At 39.5% G+C, this 17,628-nt stretch overlaps 1 protein-coding gene across 1 annotated transcript in view; it reads right to left on the bottom strand.

The window, feature by feature from the left end:
* Window positions 1–6,421, bottom strand: part of sca (scabrous) — a 29,202-nt gene extending 22,781 nt beyond the window's left edge. Inside the window, exon 1 of the mRNA XM_069509066.1 lies at window positions 6,158–6,421. Within this exon, the coding sequence (XP_069365167.1) occupies window positions 6,158–6,324 (167 nt within the window). The 5' untranslated portion in view covers window positions 6,325–6,421. The remainder of the gene's footprint in view (window positions 1–6,157) is intronic.
* Window positions 6,422–17,628: the final 11,207 nt, after the last annotated feature.

Genomic DNA, 17,628 nt, shown 5'->3' with positions numbered 1-17,628 from the left:
TTTAAATTATAATGAAATACAGAGTATCAAAATAGCAAGATAGTTCATCATTTATGGTGAACGCACATCCAAACGCACCGCAGAAGCCTCAAGCGCTGCAGTCATCACATTTATAAAATTTAAACTATAAGTAAAAAAATATTATTTTACTTATAGTTTATTCATTTTATTAATTTTATTTATACAAGAATATACTACAAGAAAACAATTAAATATTAAAATTACAAATCGAAAATATCATATAAACCTCCGTAACGAGGCAGAGTGCCCAACGTTGGCTGTGTTGCCTCGTTGAATGGCCAAAGTAATATGCTGACCGAGGTAACTGCCAGCCCTCCGGTCCTCCGTGGATTCCGGGAGACGGGATGAGAGCTCCTTAAAATATCCTAATATTCCTTTGTACCTTGGTACCTTAAATATCAATTCACCAGTAAAAAATTCCAAATCCACATGGCTTAGTAGTTCAATACCTTGCAGTATCAGGATTGAAAAATTGTAACTTGGAATGCAATAACAAAGTACATGCTCGGCATTTACAATATTATTTGACCAGGAATAGTCCCTGAATCTCTATGGTTTAGGGGTGCTGTACCCTGCATCACCAGGTTTGAGGAGTTCGGACTCGGAGTGTTATCATGAAGCCGTTGTTTCATACATAAAATATCAATTCACCATCAGAAATTCCCGAGTCCCCACGGTTTAGGAGTTCAGTACCTTGCAGCATCAGGATTGAAGAGTAGGCATCCGAAGTTCAATGATGTAGTCTATGCTTGGTACCTAAAGTAATATTGCACCATCCGCAGCTCTTTCATCACTATAGTTTAGGACCCCGCATCCCTACCCTGTATCCCTCCCTGCGGTACTGTACCCTACATCATCAGGGTTGAGGAGTTGGGACTCGGAGTCCAAGCATGAAATCGTATTAATTCACTATGAACACTTAGTGAGTCTTGATAACTTAGGCGGGCAGCCTGCAGCCTGCAGCATTACGCTTAATCCAGATTTTTTATGGGACCACCACGGAAACTTCTACTGTTGATTAGAAAAAATTTGCAAATCAGTCCAGAAATCTCGAAAAAACGGTGTACATACATTTAAAAAAACCGAGCTGTATTGAGAAACACCCTTGTTTTTGGAAGTCGGTTAAAAATACTGTAGGGAGGGAATAGATCGCATACGTAGAGCTAGTAGTAATCTGTTCGGCGCGTACGGCACGTATTGCGCAAGACCACAAAAATGCGATGACTGCGGCACTTGTGCGCGCATCTAAGTGTGCGTTCACCTCAAGGGGACCATCTAGTACACATTTTCCCTACTTGCTTCTTCGATCAAGTATGTTTGCTCGTCATGCAAAAAATAAAGGCCAGGAATATAAACGTTCTACAACCTCGACATCGAGTTACTAAACTAGTTAACGAATTGGGGCAGGGCGACGCAGTTGGTTTTTTCGTCATCTGAAAAATTAATGCTGTTAGTTGCAGTGTACCTACTAGATAAACTAGTTACGTAACGTGTGATTTTTTAATAAATGTTTAATATTTTATCGCTGATTATTGCTCCCTGTGTTGAGGACAATACGCAGATAAACTTTCAGCTTTTACAAAATAACGAAGGTCTGGCACGCGCTGGCTGTCCTTACAGTGGTTAATAATTTTATTTTATTTTAAGAACGTGTTTTATAAAAATTCTTTTAATATCAAGTGGATCAGAAGGCCTGGTTCTCAATAAGAGACCCTCATGATTGGAATTGATCATCGAAGGGCACTTATTGTTCAACTTGTATATTATAGCACGTTGGGGCCCTTATACCACAATTTGTAAGGTCATCAATACTTACATACAATGTTTAAATTCTAGTTTTAATAAACATTTTGCATGCCTAAAATCGAGATCTCGAAAATTGAGATAAACATGTCTGGGACTAAAGCATTTTTTTATGTTATACCCATGTCTCATAATATCTACCTACTCACTAGTGTCACTGACATATCAACTTTGGTACTAGAAACTCAAGATTTTGCTTGTAGGTCCTCTCTATGATGTAGACTCTAACTAAGAAATGGTTTCGATAAACCGACTAACTGACATATCAACGTAGGTACAACCTGAATGGCTGAGTCTAGAAACTCGAGATTTTGCATGTAGGTTCCCTCTATAACGTGGACTCTCACTAAGAAATGGTTTTGAGAAACTGACTAACTGACATATCAACGTAGGTACAACTCAAATGGTCATGTGTGTCATGGAGACCCCCCATTAAGAAAGGATTTTGTGAAATCCCAACGAGAAAAACACACGCGGACTAACTCGCAGGGAAAAGCTAGCATATTATAAAATTTTGGAATTTTTAATTGGTTTCTTATTTTTAATTGTTTTCAATCTGATTAAATTAATAATTCATGCATATTAAACGATAATCTCTCTCAATTTTATTAAATTACATCAGACACTCCCAATCTATCACTATAAAAGAGGTATAAAAGTAAGGCAGTTTTTTGGCAGATAAGGTGATTTCAATCCAGGGACGAAGACCAGACCAGACCAGACTAGATTTTTAAGATTTGTCCTTGGTGATGCATACTAAGGTAGAACACGCTTGCATAAAAGATTTATGCACTCGGTGAAAATGTACTACATCTACAGTGTACCTATTGTATCATGTCTATGTCTATATGAATTTGAAAAATGCCCTATCTAGGAATCAAATCTTAAAAGTAGTTAAAACATTTGCTTGCATCTTTACTGATCAGTCAGAGGTGGTAAAAATATGAAAGAACATTAAAAATTTATGTCCATCAGATGACCTAGTTTCAAGGCACTACGCCACTTTGAGTTGATGAGTGATGTTCAATGGAACTTTATTGTAAACTTGTAGGTACTCTTACATAATGTTAGGTTTGCAGTTTTCCTGAATTCTTATGATGCCTACTATACTACTTTAAAAAGCTTTGTTGAAACTGGAGGCTGGAGCCCTAGTACCAATAGTTATGCTATTCCATCGAGATATATTCTCGTCCAAAATTCCTCATTGCTTGAAGACAAAAGTCTTTGAACAGTGTGTGGTGACAGTGATGACTTGTAGATTCGAGTCATGGTCGCTAACTATGGGTCTCATATTAAAAGAGCATAAGTGTTACTCAGCGGGCGATTGAGAGAACTGTGCTTGGAGTTTATAGGCAATAAAATCAGAAATAAGAGATCCAGAGTAACCGACATAGCTTTTTAACATAAGGTTGCAAAGCTCAAGTGGCAATGGGCAAGGCACTAGATTCGAAAAACCGATGGATGTTGGGATCGGTGGAATTTACTTGAATAGCGACCTCGCTTTGGAAAGCGCAGCGTTGGAAGACTTTCCACTAGGTAGACAGATGACATCAAACGATTCGCAGACAGCCGCTGGGTTTAGGGGGCGCAAGACGGTGACGTGTGGAAGTACCTACCTACATGGGAGTTGGGACAAATGTCCAGCAACGGACATTTAACGGATATCGATGATGATGACCCCATCCTCAGCGTAACAATATTCACTGTGAGATCTCATCGGTCTATGAAGAAATCGAAAGAATAAAAAGTGCACGTGTTTTTTGCATACAGATTTGTGCATTATAATCGGTTGTGTAGTCTGTTAGTCGCAGTCCCTGTGAGATTGGCCGAAATTCGGTCAGAAAGAACTAACATTCTGCATTTACTTTTCCTCTCTCTCTTTCTTTGCGTTGTATACCTCATTACCTCTTTTCATTAACCTGGTAAGGTGAGGTGAGTAGACATTTTCTTGGGGTAATAATTCACTTCCCTTTTTAGGGTTCCGTACCTCAAAAGGAAAAAGGAACCCTCATAAGATCACTTCGTTGTCTGTATGTCTGTCAGTCGTGTCTGTCAAAAATCTACAGGGTACCTTCATGGTAAAATCGTGAAATTTGGCAGGTAGGTAAATCTTATAGCAGGCATAAGGGGAAAATATCTTAAAACCATGAATTTGTAAGTTTTGCAACTTTGAAAGTAAGATTACTATACAAAGTGGGCTATCATAATATTATCAAAGGGCTTTACCTGTACATTCTAAAACAGATTTTGTTTATTTTTAAGCATAACATTTTTGATTTATTGTGCAAATTGTCGTGCAAAAACACAGAACCCTCGGTGCGAGAGTCTGACTCGCACTTAGCCGGTTTTTAATTAAATTAACTTTCCCACTACTGGTCAAAATCCACGATGAGGGACAAACCATGCGAATTTTCATTCGAGAGAAATACGCGCGAGTTGCCCACTCGAACGTGTCCTATAGAGACACTATTAAATTACCGCGGCATATGCGCGGATAACACGTTTAAGAGAATTTCCGCAGTTTTCCACTAGATTTGTTCCTGGCGTTACACGACCATAATTTCCACAAATAACATTAACAACAGTAATGCGACGAACGCAATTTGATAATTCTCAAATTCGGTGTAAGGTAGCAGCTGAGCAGAGCTTTAATATAGGTAGGTACATACGTAAAAGGAAAAGCTGGCTGACTGACTGACATACTGACAGATTGACTGACTGACTGATCTATCAACGCACAGCTTAAACTACTGGATGGAACGGGCTGAAATTTTGCATGCACATAGATAGCTAGGTATTATGACGCAGACATCCAATAAGAAAGTATTTTTGAAAATTTAACCCCTAAGGTCGTGAAATAGGGGTTTGAAATTTGTGTAGTCTACGTGGATGAAGTTGCGAGCATAAGCTATTGGTCTTTATAAATGGTGTGCAAACCGAGCGCAAAAGCGTAGTTGACAATTGAATCAACTGCAATAATTGCATCCCAACTGGCAATCCAAATGCAGTCCATCTGGCCAGACCATTACTTAGACAATTTAAAACGAGAGCTAACTTTAAATTTCTATTTATATAAAATCTACGTTGCTTAAATAAAATCATAAGTTCTTTTTAAGTTTAGATACTTGTTGATCAGTATTTAAACTTAACAAGAATTTGGTCCGAAGATAAAACTTCACCTGCTGCTAAATTGATGCTGAGAAGGAAAAAATTAATTGACCCTTTTTTTAATTTGCGCCCGACAGTAGGTAGGTATCGACGGTAGGTGTAATGTTTTTCTATAACTTAGTTGATAGGAAAAAGTAATTTAATTTAATTTTTAAAACTAGTTTTGATGGCCCGCGTGCGCTTCTTATTGTGAATGCGAAAGTGTGTTTGTTTGTTGGTTTGTTAGTTTGTCCTTCAATGATTTTTTGCATGAGTATAGTTCAAGAACCAGAGAGTGACGTAGGCTACTTTTAATCCCGGAAAATCAAAGAGTTCCCACGGGATTTTTAAAAACCTGAATCCACGCATAGGTACGAAGTCGCGGGCATAAGCTAGTGACTTAAATAATGACAAAAACTAAAAGATGAATAGAAAAACCGTTTTATCACTGTTTCAATTAAGTATAGCTGTTATTTACCAAGTATATTATCTTTTAAATTTCAAATCTTCAAAGCTAAGTTTATCTTAATGCTTCTATACACGATGCATACAGTATGATGTAACTCGCAAAAATGCCTCAACTTACGCTTTTTACCAACAGTGCCAGGTAACACGCACGTGAAAACTGAAAACCCATACATTTTCTTCCCGCGCAAGGATCTAACCTTTTTAGCGGTTTACCTTCGCAAGCTAGCTATACATAGGTAGGTATGCATCGTATACACAAGGCATAATATCGTTCTTGATAGTGGCAAAAGTTTCACTACAGTAATTCAGCAGATTTTAATGAGTGACCTTAAAATATAGTTTATCTAAGTATATAGTTTTTAAACTGAAAACAGATTAAATTATAAATACCTACCATTCAGTGGCAATTTTTTAACCATACCGGATCATGCCACGAGGAAATGTCGTTGAACATTAATCGCAATGCAAATTTAAAATTTTTAAACGACTCGTTTATCCTAAATTTGAACGTAACGGAAATTTATTTCCGGTACTCGCTTTTTTATACACCCATATAACAAATAGTAGTTCTATTGTATAAGTAAATATAATAAATCTTAGTTTAAATTCGCTGGGGCAGGATATGCTGAAATTTAATATTTATACATTCGCATACGCTAAGCTTAATAATTTAAAATATTATACAGAAGAGAATTATTTTTCTTAACTAAAAACTTACTTGAGTTCCTCAATTTCTTTCTTGAGACGGGAAGTATCAGCCAAGTGCATAGTTTTCAGCAACTCAACTTGTTCGGTCAATGCGGCCAACTCTTTCTTGAACGTGGTTTCCCGCGCATTTACAGTCCATATACAAGCAAAAAGAACACAAACGTGTACGCACTTCATTTTCGCGGCGGCAAGTTATAACTCGGATGTTAGGAGGAGTTCGCGAGTGAGCGTCTGAATCGCTCGACAGTCCCGACAGGAATGAGCCGCGGGCCGGCCAAACGCTTAATATTATACAGAATGCAGGCTGCGTTTAAGGTTTTAAGTAAGCGCAGATGCGTTCAACAGTTGCTCCGAAGCCCGAAGTTCAAGCTCGCAATCTGCACCATGCCTGAATTTGAATCAAATCCCACAACTTTCGACTCTATCAAAACACCTTTATGTTTGTTAGTGATAGCTACACCACGTTCTCTGCCTCGAGAACGTTTGATTAAGAAGTTCTGTTATGCAATCCCCGATTAGCTAGTTTGGGACATGTAATATTCTGGTCTCATCTGGGAAATAGATATCTCCGGTTACCATTGAATACATCTTACGGTTAAAACGATACCTATTCGCTATTGAAACTACGACAGATACGAGTAGGTGTGTCTTCAGGCTACATTGTAACGTTCGTTAGGCGAGATGACGCGATGACGAAAAATCAAGCGCGCAATAAGTTCATTAGCGAATTACGCTGGAGCTTACAGGCCTTCAACAAAGCTGTATGTTAATTGGATTTACGCTGCCAATTATGCGACTATTCAGTGCCAGCGTATAGTATACAAAGAATGTTGGATTTATATTTGCTCGAACCCAAGCACGGACTGGGCACCGTGAAACTATACATTGAAAGATAGGCTTCTTCTATAGGCAAGCGCGCTGCACGCTGCACTTCACTTACCGTTTCAGGTGTGATCATAGTCATGCACTATATGACGTATTGAAAAAAGAACGAATTGTAGGCGACATTGTAGTATCTATGAGATGAATAAGCACTCTTACGTCTGCTTTGATTGGTTTTAGATGTCTTCCATGTCATTTTTGATGTCAGTGGTCAGCAAGCCCATGAGGGTAGAAAGGTACTCAAGTGCGTGGACAGACAGTTGGCCTGGTCCACAAATTAAAAGTCACTCAGCTCAGCTATTGAGTGAGGTATTTTGGGTATCTTTTTCAAGGATAAAATCCGTAACGGGGAAGTTCGTAGATAACAAAAGTGACTGTCATGAATAAAAAGATTGGTAGTGGGAAGGTCATGTCTATCGCAGAATCGGTAGGCGGATGCATTATGGTGTGGATCCCACTAACTAGCAAGCGCAGTGTAGGATGACCACCAGCTTGCTGAAGCAATGACCTGTAAAAGGTCATTACCATATAGGGTATTTACCATAGTACAAGAAATAACACTTATTATTATTTTTTATTTTCATTGCGGCCCCATTGAAATAGTTATTATTTTGTTGTTATAGCGGTTCTGTGAAAATTTCAACTCTCTACCTATTATGGTTCACGAGATACAGTCCGCTGACAGACAGTCGGACAGACAGACAGCGGAGTTCAGCGGAGAGGAGCAGGATTCGGGTACTTATCCAACAAGCATAATAATAATTTAATAGCGGCAAAACTTAAAATGATAAGCTCTTGTATTTCAAAAACCTACTTCTTGCAATATGCTCCACGCGGTAGGCTTTTGAAATACAAGAAAAACTTCAATGGCACATGTAAAATTATAGGTTCTATCTATTTTTTATTTGAATTACACGACATACATGCAATATGATATTCGGGAAGCCTTTGAAGTTCGAAGCATATTGGCACAAGTTTACATTCGCATTTTGTTGACCTATTTCGCAAAAAATACTCGTGTGCATGCCTAGAGTTACCAGACCCAAAAATGCAAAAGCAGGACACGGTGACATAATATTAGACGGACATTTTGTCCTGTGAGCTGGACGTCCATTGACTTTTATATTGGACGTCATATTATATTTTTGATAGTCGAACATACCAAGCCAAAGATAAGTATTATAGTAAAACTTGGTTATGTATTTTAAACTAACTGATGCCCGCGACATCGTCCGCGTGGTTTTAGGTTTTCGAAAAATCCCGTGGGAACTCTTTCATTTTCCGGGATAAAAAGTAGCCTATGTTACTCTCCAGGTATTCAACTATACACAAAAAATCACGTCAATCCATTGCTCCGTTGTGACGGGATTGAAGGACAAACCAACAAACAAACACACTTTTGTAATTATAATCAGGGTAGTGATAATAACTAGCTGACCCCGGCTTAGCTTTGGTGGAATTTAGAAAATCGGCGTGGCACGAGAGGTACGAACTCCTACAACTCTTCATGATGAGAAAAGTTGCCAGAAGAAGAGGCGTCAGTCGCGGAAAAAGTGGACGGGAATCGCGAGTGCTGCAGAACTATTTCGCCTCGCGAAGAACAGAGTGGAATACACAAAGCTGACTGCCAACCTTCGCTAGTCGGAGAGGCACGCAAAGAAGAAGAAGATCACACTTTAGTACAATCATCATTATCTACAATGAACCAAAAGCTTAATTTGCTATAATCCGCTGAAACCCGTTGATCCGTTTCAGCGGATTATAGCAAATTAAGCTTTTGGTTCATATCATGGACTTCCGCAAAGTAACGCCTGCTTCTATACAATCATCATTATCATCATTATGATCAACCTGTCGCCGTCACTCAGAATCGTCTTGGTTTACTCTCAGAATGAGTAAGTTTTGGCCATAGTTCACCACGCTGTGTCTTTGTATGAGGAGACCCGTGATCAGTAATGGGGCGGCGATGGGTAGATCGTGATGATGATGATTTAAAAAAAAGCATTTTCAAAATTGGGATTAATTATAAGGAGTCATGGAGTTCCAACATCCTACTAACAAAATGCGTCGTTCGCTTGTAATATGACAAGCGATGACATACACAATAGGATAGCTAGGTAACTTCTATTATTTTACACGTTCCTATAAATTACACAAATAAGTGAAATTGAAAACTAAAGTCTTATTCTGCGATTGAAAAATAATTGTGTTCATCATCATCATGATCAACCTATCGCCGGCTCACTACAGAGCTCGGGTCTCCTCTCAGATTGAGAAGGGTTTTGGCCATAGTCTACCACGCTGGCCAAGTGCGGATTGGCAGACTTCACACACCTTTGAGAACATTATGGAGAACTCTCAGGCATGCAGGTTTCCTCACGATGTTTTCCTTCACCGTTAAAGCAAGTGATATTTTAATTATGTAAGTACTTAAAAACGCACATAACTCCGAAAAGTTAGAGGTGCGTGCCCGGGATCGAACCCCCCACCTCCGATTGGAAGGCGGACGTCCTAACCACTAGGCTACTACAGCAGGTAACGCCAAAAAAACTTGACAAACATACTGGCTAAGGACTATCTAGGGTTGTTGCGGATGCCAATATTTTGACATCCGCGGACGGCGGATGCGAATGCGGATGTGGATATCTGAATTAATGCGAATGTTCCACATTTGCGGATGCGGATGCGATTATCCGTAACACCTCTGTTGGGTACCATTGTAGACTTTTTAATTGGTCAGTTAGCGAACGAAGACATCAACGCGCGAGGCACGGTGCCACTCTGGCCCCGCCCACGTTCTTTGCCGGTTGTTACTGGTTACAAATATGAATCCGCTTCTTCGCATCCGCGAATGCTCCGCATTAATTGATGCGGATGTCTGAATTAATGGGAATGTTCCGCATTTGCGGATGTGGATGCAGAGAACAGCTATGCTACCCACTACTAGGTAAACTGGAGATTATTTACTAAATGATGCCCGCGACTTCGTCAGCGTGGATTTAGCTCTTTGATTTTCCGGGATAAAAAGTTGCTTATCTCAATTTCTGAGACATAAGTTATCCTTGTTCTGCTTTCATATAAATCGGTTAAACAGATGGGCCCTTAAGGATCCCGTGGGAACTCTTTGATTTTCCGGCATAAAATGAGCCTATGTCCGTCCCCAGGATGTACCTAAGCTAACTCTGTACCAAATTTCATTAAAATCAGTTATAAACTGTTGAGTCATGAAAAGCTAACAGAAAGAGAGACACACTAGCGCATTTCTAAATATGATTAGTATGGTAACTTAACTACAGAGACAAGGTTAGGTACAGTACGCGGCCGAAAGTAATGTACATCGGTCTTTAGAATGATATTATGGCTTTGTAGAGCGTTGTCTCTGTCACTCATACCTATATGACATTTTGTCGATCTCAACGACAGAGACATAATGCTTTACAAATCTGCTATCTAATTCTAAAGGTCGATGTCGTTCATTACTATCTGCCGCGTACTTGTACAATATATTCAAGTGAAGAAAAAGCTAAGTAGAGCTTGATCATGATGATGATAATTTACTTTGCTGGGTTCAGAAAGGGGCACTTCCCCTCTGAGTTTCGACACTAGAAGTTGCTGTTGATGGCTGTCCCGTGCCGCTCTGCAGTTTGCTCTAACTTTTTCGAAGGTTTGCAGGTTTTTTCACAAAAAATAATGTTCTTCGTCTGTGAATAGGGAATAGGCATCTTCTAGGCAAGCGCGCTCCGACCTTGTCCACATCATTGCTCTTGGTTAGGCATAGCAGGCGTCAAGCGGCAGTCTATCTCACAATAAAAATTAAAAAAATAAGTCTGTTAGTCTGTCTTTTGCCTACTTATGTGTTCGTTACCTATGTGTTCGCACATCGTTTATTCGATGGAATTGGATGGAAGATTTCTAATATAGTGCAATAGGTAGAGAGCGAGTCGCTTGCCAAGCTAAAGCTGGTCACTACCCATATTTTAAATGCGAAAGCGTGATTGTTTGTCCTTCAATCACGCCGAAACGGAGTAACGTATCGGCTTGATTGTTTGCATGGATATAGTCAAAGACCTGGAGAGTCCAAGTGAACGAAGTAGCGGGCATCAGCTATAGTAGTTACGTAATAATATATAATTTTTCTTTTATATAATTTTATATAGTATCATTTTTAATATACAGTATGTCATGTACCTACAGTATGTAAAGAAAGCTTGAAACTCGCAATTTTATTCTATAATCTCATATGTAGATACGTAAATATGTAAATACAAGCAGCTTTCGGAAAATCGTGAGTAGGTATATCCTCGAAATAAGTCTTAACTGTAATCTCCGGCGTTGCAAAGAACTTACTAGACATAAAATACGTATCTACCTAGTGCAATTTCCTGAGACGGTTTCCTTAGTGACATGTTTAATATTTTGATCAAAGTCTATATCAAATACTGGTTGCGTATTTAATATTTGTACCGATAAATATGACGCTATCCTTTTAGCGTCAGTTATGATTTGTAAGGGTATGATTCCGAACCACGCTGGACGCAGCAGCGATGCCGCAACAGTGCTGTCACCAGCTGTCAATACTGTCGCGGCACTACTGTAGGGCGATTGTCTAAAACCTGCATCAATCATTATTACAATCTCAATTGTTCTGATTGGCTGAATTTGTGCGATTCTTGTTGCAACAATGCATTGTAGCCAATAGTGAGCGAGCGTTAACCAATCAGAGATTATTGCGATCGTGACATTGTAGCTGTCATTCTCCCGCAATCGCGCAGCTGGTCCCCATACAATCTCTATAAGCTTAAATGACATTACATTCCGAGCTAGGCAGCAATGTCGCGACAGGAATGTAGCGGAACATTGCTGCCTAGCTCGGAATGTAGTTTTTTTTTTTTTAAAGAATATTAGCCATGTTAAATGACTAATATTCCCCTTTTCTCTCCAACTAAGCGTCAGGCTTGTGCTAGGAGTAGGTACGACAATAGTGCAACGGGCGGGGTTTGAACCGTCGACCTTTCGGTTTTCAGTCCACTCCTTTACCGGTTGAGCTATTGAGGCTTAGTATAGAGGAGAGTAGTGCCGGGACTGTGACAGCTGGTGATAGCATTGTTGCGGCAGCGCTGCTGCGTGCAGCGTGGTTCGGAATCATACCTTAACCTAGCCACGGTCGAAGCCTTCCACCAAATTAGAATGTCATAATCAGATCGATGAATTTAACTAGTAAGTACTTAAAAAAAATATCCAAAATAAAACCCGGGACCTTCCACTAATACATCTAATACCGTAGGGGTAGGTACTGTTGTTGCCGGAGAGGTTATCAAATACATCGTCCACGCTAGGGGTGGTGTCCACAACACAACCAATAAAAATGAAATTGAAACGGTGGCTCGAATTGCAATATGAATACGGAATATCGTACCAATTTGGTTAGGTTAGACAGTTTTTACGTACCTACCTGTAGTACATATTTGCAATACGCGGAATATGAGCACCGAAATAATTGGATACTCGATATTTATTCGAAACTCGTCAGGAAATCTTCGATTGTCGAGGCTGTAGAGGCTTAGGTAACTTCAACCGATCTTATACCATAGAATACATAATAATATTATGGACTAAGAGCCAGCGCGTGCCAGACCTTCATTATTTTATAAAAGCTGAAAGTTTCTCTGCATATTGTCCCCAATACTGGGACGAACATTTGTTTGGATCTTTGTTTGGATCATGGTGGCTTTGGGAGATAACAGGTAATAAAGGTGAACAAAATCTGACGTCAAAGTATTAAGTCTAATTTTTTAATATTATTTTCAGAATAGTATAAGAAATCACATCATGCATTGCCAGACATTTAGTATCATGGCAACCTCCTGCCAGACATCCTTAAAGTTCTGGCTGGGAGTTGCACCGAAACTAAGTGTCTGGCAATGCACGTGATTTCTTATACTATTCCGAAGAAAATATAAATAACTAGGTGATGCCCGCGACTTCATCTGCGTGGATTTAATCATCACAATCATATTTTTCAAAATCCCGCGGGAACTCTTTGATTTTCCGGAATAAAAAGTAGCCAATGTGTTAATCTAGGGTATAATCTATCTGAAGTACCAGCCAGGTAACCTCCATCTAAATCCGTTCAGCCGTTTTTGCGTGATTGAGGAACAAACATCCAAAAATCCAAACATCCACACTTTCATCGGCATGTATTTAAATTTTTTGAAACCCCCATTTTCTGTTGAAAAGTAGTAGGCGTCCCGCTGCCTCATACGCCGATTGCCATCTCGACCTGTCGCGTACTATACCTATTTCAATTTCATAGGACACTGGGCACTGTAGCATACTAAATATTCTAGGATATTAGACATTGACAGCCTGAACCATATTTAAATATTGTCGTATAGTGTAAAGCTTACTTTATTATTAAGAACATCACAAATCCTTGCCTACAGCAGATGGCGCGAGCGCCAGGTGAATCCGGCTGTGGGTACCCATATCAGATCATAAACTATCTCTAATTATTGTAGCTGTACGTTCAGCACCTACCTATACTAATATGTGCACTGATTTTTTATTATAATAGGTATATGATATACCTACCTACTTACTTTATAATAGGTAGGTACGAGTATATGGACAATACGTATCATATATTAGTATACTTTAAAAAGGGAATCGTTAAAACATAAGATATCAACAGGTGATAGATAGCATAGTGGAGGCCGGGGTTCGAACTCCGATCCCAGGCACGCAATTCATTTTTCGGAGTTAAGTGCTTTTTAAGTAATTAAATAGGTATCACTTGCTTTAATGGTAAAGGAAAGCATCGTGAGGAAACCTGCATGCCTGAGAGTTCTTCATAATGTTCTCAAAAGTGTGTGAAGTCTGCCAATCCTCAGAATGGGAAGGACTTTCAAGAAGAAGTTTGAAGGGATATAGGAGTTTTATTAAACACATACAATACCTTTATCCGTGTCTACGCGGCATCGTACCGAAACGCTAAATCATTTAGCGGTTTTTGGCGATAGGGCTTAGATAGATAGATAGAACTAGCCGCGGCCGAAGCCTCCCATCAGACCTGATCAGAGCCAATTTAGAAATTATAAATTCCCAAATGCACGTCGGGAACGTGGCGTAGTTTTACTTCAACTGCACTTAAAGATACGCATTATGTTTTTGTTGTAGTTCCCAAATAATTCCATACCTATCCACTCAAGATATTTCAGATTACAGATGACGTGGCGTCAAATACTTTTTGAAGTAATTTCGAATGTTGATAGCGGGGCAGATGTCCGTAAATTCAAAGCCTCTAGATATCGGTGCGTGCCGCGTGCCCCGCTACATTTAGGCCGAAACACATTGTTATTAGGAGCAGCTGCAAAGCACGTTCCTATTAAAAAATGAGCACAAATGCTTCTACCTGAGGTAGGTACAGTTTTTTGGTTTCCTTCGGGCACGGTCGTTCAAAAATGACACTCTATACCACAGAACATTTATATCGCTGTTCTATACATAGTTAATTTGGATTTCAAATGTTTGGAATAAAAGTCGAAGTTAGAAATTAGAAATCTAAATATACAAAAGGAAAAGGTGACTGACTGACTGACTGATCTATCAACGTACAGCTCAAACAACTGGACGGATCGGGCTGAAATTCGGTACGCTGATAGCTATTATGAGTTAAGCATCCGCTAAGAAAGGATTTTTGAAAATTCAACCCCTAAGGGGGTGAAATAGGGGTTTGAAATTTGTGTAGTCCTCGCGGACGAAGTCGCGAGCATAAGCTAGTCAATAATATTTACGAAGAGCTAATTCTAAGTAGCTGTGATAGCCTAGTGGTTAAGACATCTGCCTTCTAATAATTTTCTTCTAATCGAAGGTCGGAGATTCGATCCCGGGCACGCACCTCTAACTTTTCGTTGTTATGTGCGTTTTAATTAATTAAATATCACTTGCTATAACGGTGAAGGAAAACATCGTGAGGAAACCTGCATGCCTGAGAATTCTCCATAATGTTCTCAAAGGTGTGTGAAGTCTACCAATCCGCACATGGCCAGCGTGGTAGACTATGGCCAAAACCCTTCTCTGAGAGGAGACTCGTGCTCTGTAGTGAGCCAGCGATGAGTTGATCATGATGATGATGAAGTCTTAGTACGTATTTCGACCTGCCTTCTTCCTACATCATAAAAGACTAGCTGCTTCGCCCTGGCCTTCCTCGGGTGCTATAAATTCAGTTACCTAAGTAAAACTTTCTCCTGAAATTCTGGTGAAAAATTAATTTTAATGAAAAATTAAAAAAGAAAACCGTAATATTATGTGGTGAATATACTCGTACATATATAATAACGCGGATTGTGCCTCTATTTCATACTATCTATTAATTATATTATTCAGGGTATACGACAGGTCGAGATGGCAATCGTGGAATGAGGCGGACCGGGTTAATGCGGGGGCAGTTCGGGTGTGAGGGGCGTTCCCACCAAGATTGCCATCTCGACCTGACGGGTTCTATAGGTATGTTTATTTTTAAGGTTCCGTACCTCAAAAGGAAAAACGGAACCCTTATAGGATCACTTTGTTGTCTGTCTGTCTGTCAAGAAACCTACAGGGTACTTCCCGTCGAATGAAATTTGGCAGGTAGGTACATCTTATAGCTAACATTTGGGGAAAAATCTGAAAACCGTGAATTTAGGGTTAGATCACACAAAAAAAAAAAATTGTGGTCATGAACTAATAATTAGTATTTTCAACTTTCGAAGTGATATAACTATATGAAGTGGGGTATCATATGAAAGGTCTTCACCTGTAAATTCTAAAACAGATTTTTATTTATTTTTATGTATCATAGTTTTTGAATTATCGTGCAAAATGTCGAAAAAATACGACTGTAGTACGGAACCCTCATTGCGCGAGCCTGACTCGCACTTGGCCGGTTTTATTCAGCTAAGTACAAAAATTGTTGACGAGTGGAAAAAGCCACGAATTGATTACCTAGATTATTTGTGGCGATTCTAATTACACGACTTAGCTTCGCCTATACCTTTGAAACTAAAACAAGCTAACGACTTACATTACACTTACTTCTAATGAAATTGTATCTAGTACCAATTTCAAAGTTATGCATTTTAATAACAAAACATTTATGTGGTAGGTATCAAGCTGGTAATGATAGAAATGCAATTTGTATCTTCTATATATATAAAATTCAAAGTCCTGACTGACTGACTGACTAACATATATATCAACGCACAGCTTAAACCGCTGGTCCTAAAGACATGAAATTTGGAGGATCTATTCTTTGTAAAGAGTAGGTATCCACTAAGAAAGGATTTTTCGAAATTCCACCCCTAAGTGGGTTAAATGGGGGATGGAAGTTTGTATGAAAGTCCGTCATTTTTCAAGTTATTTGCATGAAAATTGGTACTTGGGTTTTCGGTCACAAATGAAGAAATACGTGTTTCAGGATTTTTGGAAAATTGGTCCATAAGGGTGGTAAAATAGGGGATGAAAGTTTGTATGGGACAGTTTTGATTATTAATATTATTAACTTGAAATTTTGTAAAGTAGGTTTTTTCTTGAGGTTAGGTGTCAGCTAATAAACGGGTTGGAAGGTTATATGTGTTATTCGGTGCTGGTGCAGGTTGCGTGTCCTGATGTTATTAATGATTTTTTCTGAAAAAAAATGCCATTTGTTTCCTGTAGGCCACGTGGGCGAAGCCGCGAGCAGAAGCTAGTATACTTATAAAATTCAAAGCCCTGAAGTTATTTTGGAATATTCCCACTTAAGAGTGGTAAAATAGGGGATGAACGTTTGGCAGGTTTAATTATTGTTATTATTTACTGGACGGTAGGTTCTTTCTAAAGGGGTAGCTGTCAGCTTAGAAATGGTTTCGAGAAAATCCCCCTAGTGAAATAGGGGTTGGAAGTCTATATGAAAGTCCTATGCTATTGAAGTTTGCCACCAGGTCTGATTGCAGCCAAGCGCTGGTCTATAATATTTAAAAGAAAGCAAATTTTTTATCAAGTATACTGGTTTGAGATTCCTTTTACGATGGTATGGACTACAGAGCCGTTCGTGTGCGAGTCCGACTCGCACTTGACTGTTTATTTTAAAAGAATTTTAGTCAATTTAATTATAACTATTTCAACTCCAAAGTAACCGTAAAGGAAATAAAAGCTTGTGCTAGGAATAGGTAAACGTCAATTAGTGCAACGGGTTTCAGTCCGTTCCGTTGAGTTATTGAGGCTCTATAAGGTTTTGGGGTGCCAGCCAGGTAACCTCAAAGTGTGCCTGGGTGCTGCTGGTCACTTTTGGATACGTTTTCGGTAAAGAAAGAAAGAAATAGCAGTTTTCGGGCCGGTGCACCCTGGTAACATGGCTAATAATTTCTCTTTCGAATATTTTTGGCTATTTTTAATGACCTGGCAGGGGGGAGTTTTCTCCGCGTGTCCCTCTGACTAGTAGAGGGCACAGTAGACGAGGCGAATGATGAGACACGGGCGACGTGCGCGGGATCGCGTTGTCACCCTTTGAGTCCCCGGGGGGGAAGGCGCACTTCGTTGCACCTCGGACGTGTGGTGGGAGACTTCGTGAATGGGTCCCCGGTA

The sequence above is a fragment of the Maniola hyperantus genome, chromosome Z (assembly GCF_902806685.2).
Source record: "Maniola hyperantus chromosome Z, iAphHyp1.2, whole genome shotgun sequence".
Taxonomy (NCBI): domain Eukaryota; kingdom Metazoa; phylum Arthropoda; class Insecta; order Lepidoptera; family Nymphalidae; genus Maniola; species Maniola hyperantus.
The sequence above is the reverse complement of the archived record's forward strand: the minus strand, read 5'-3'. Positions and strand labels throughout refer to the sequence as shown.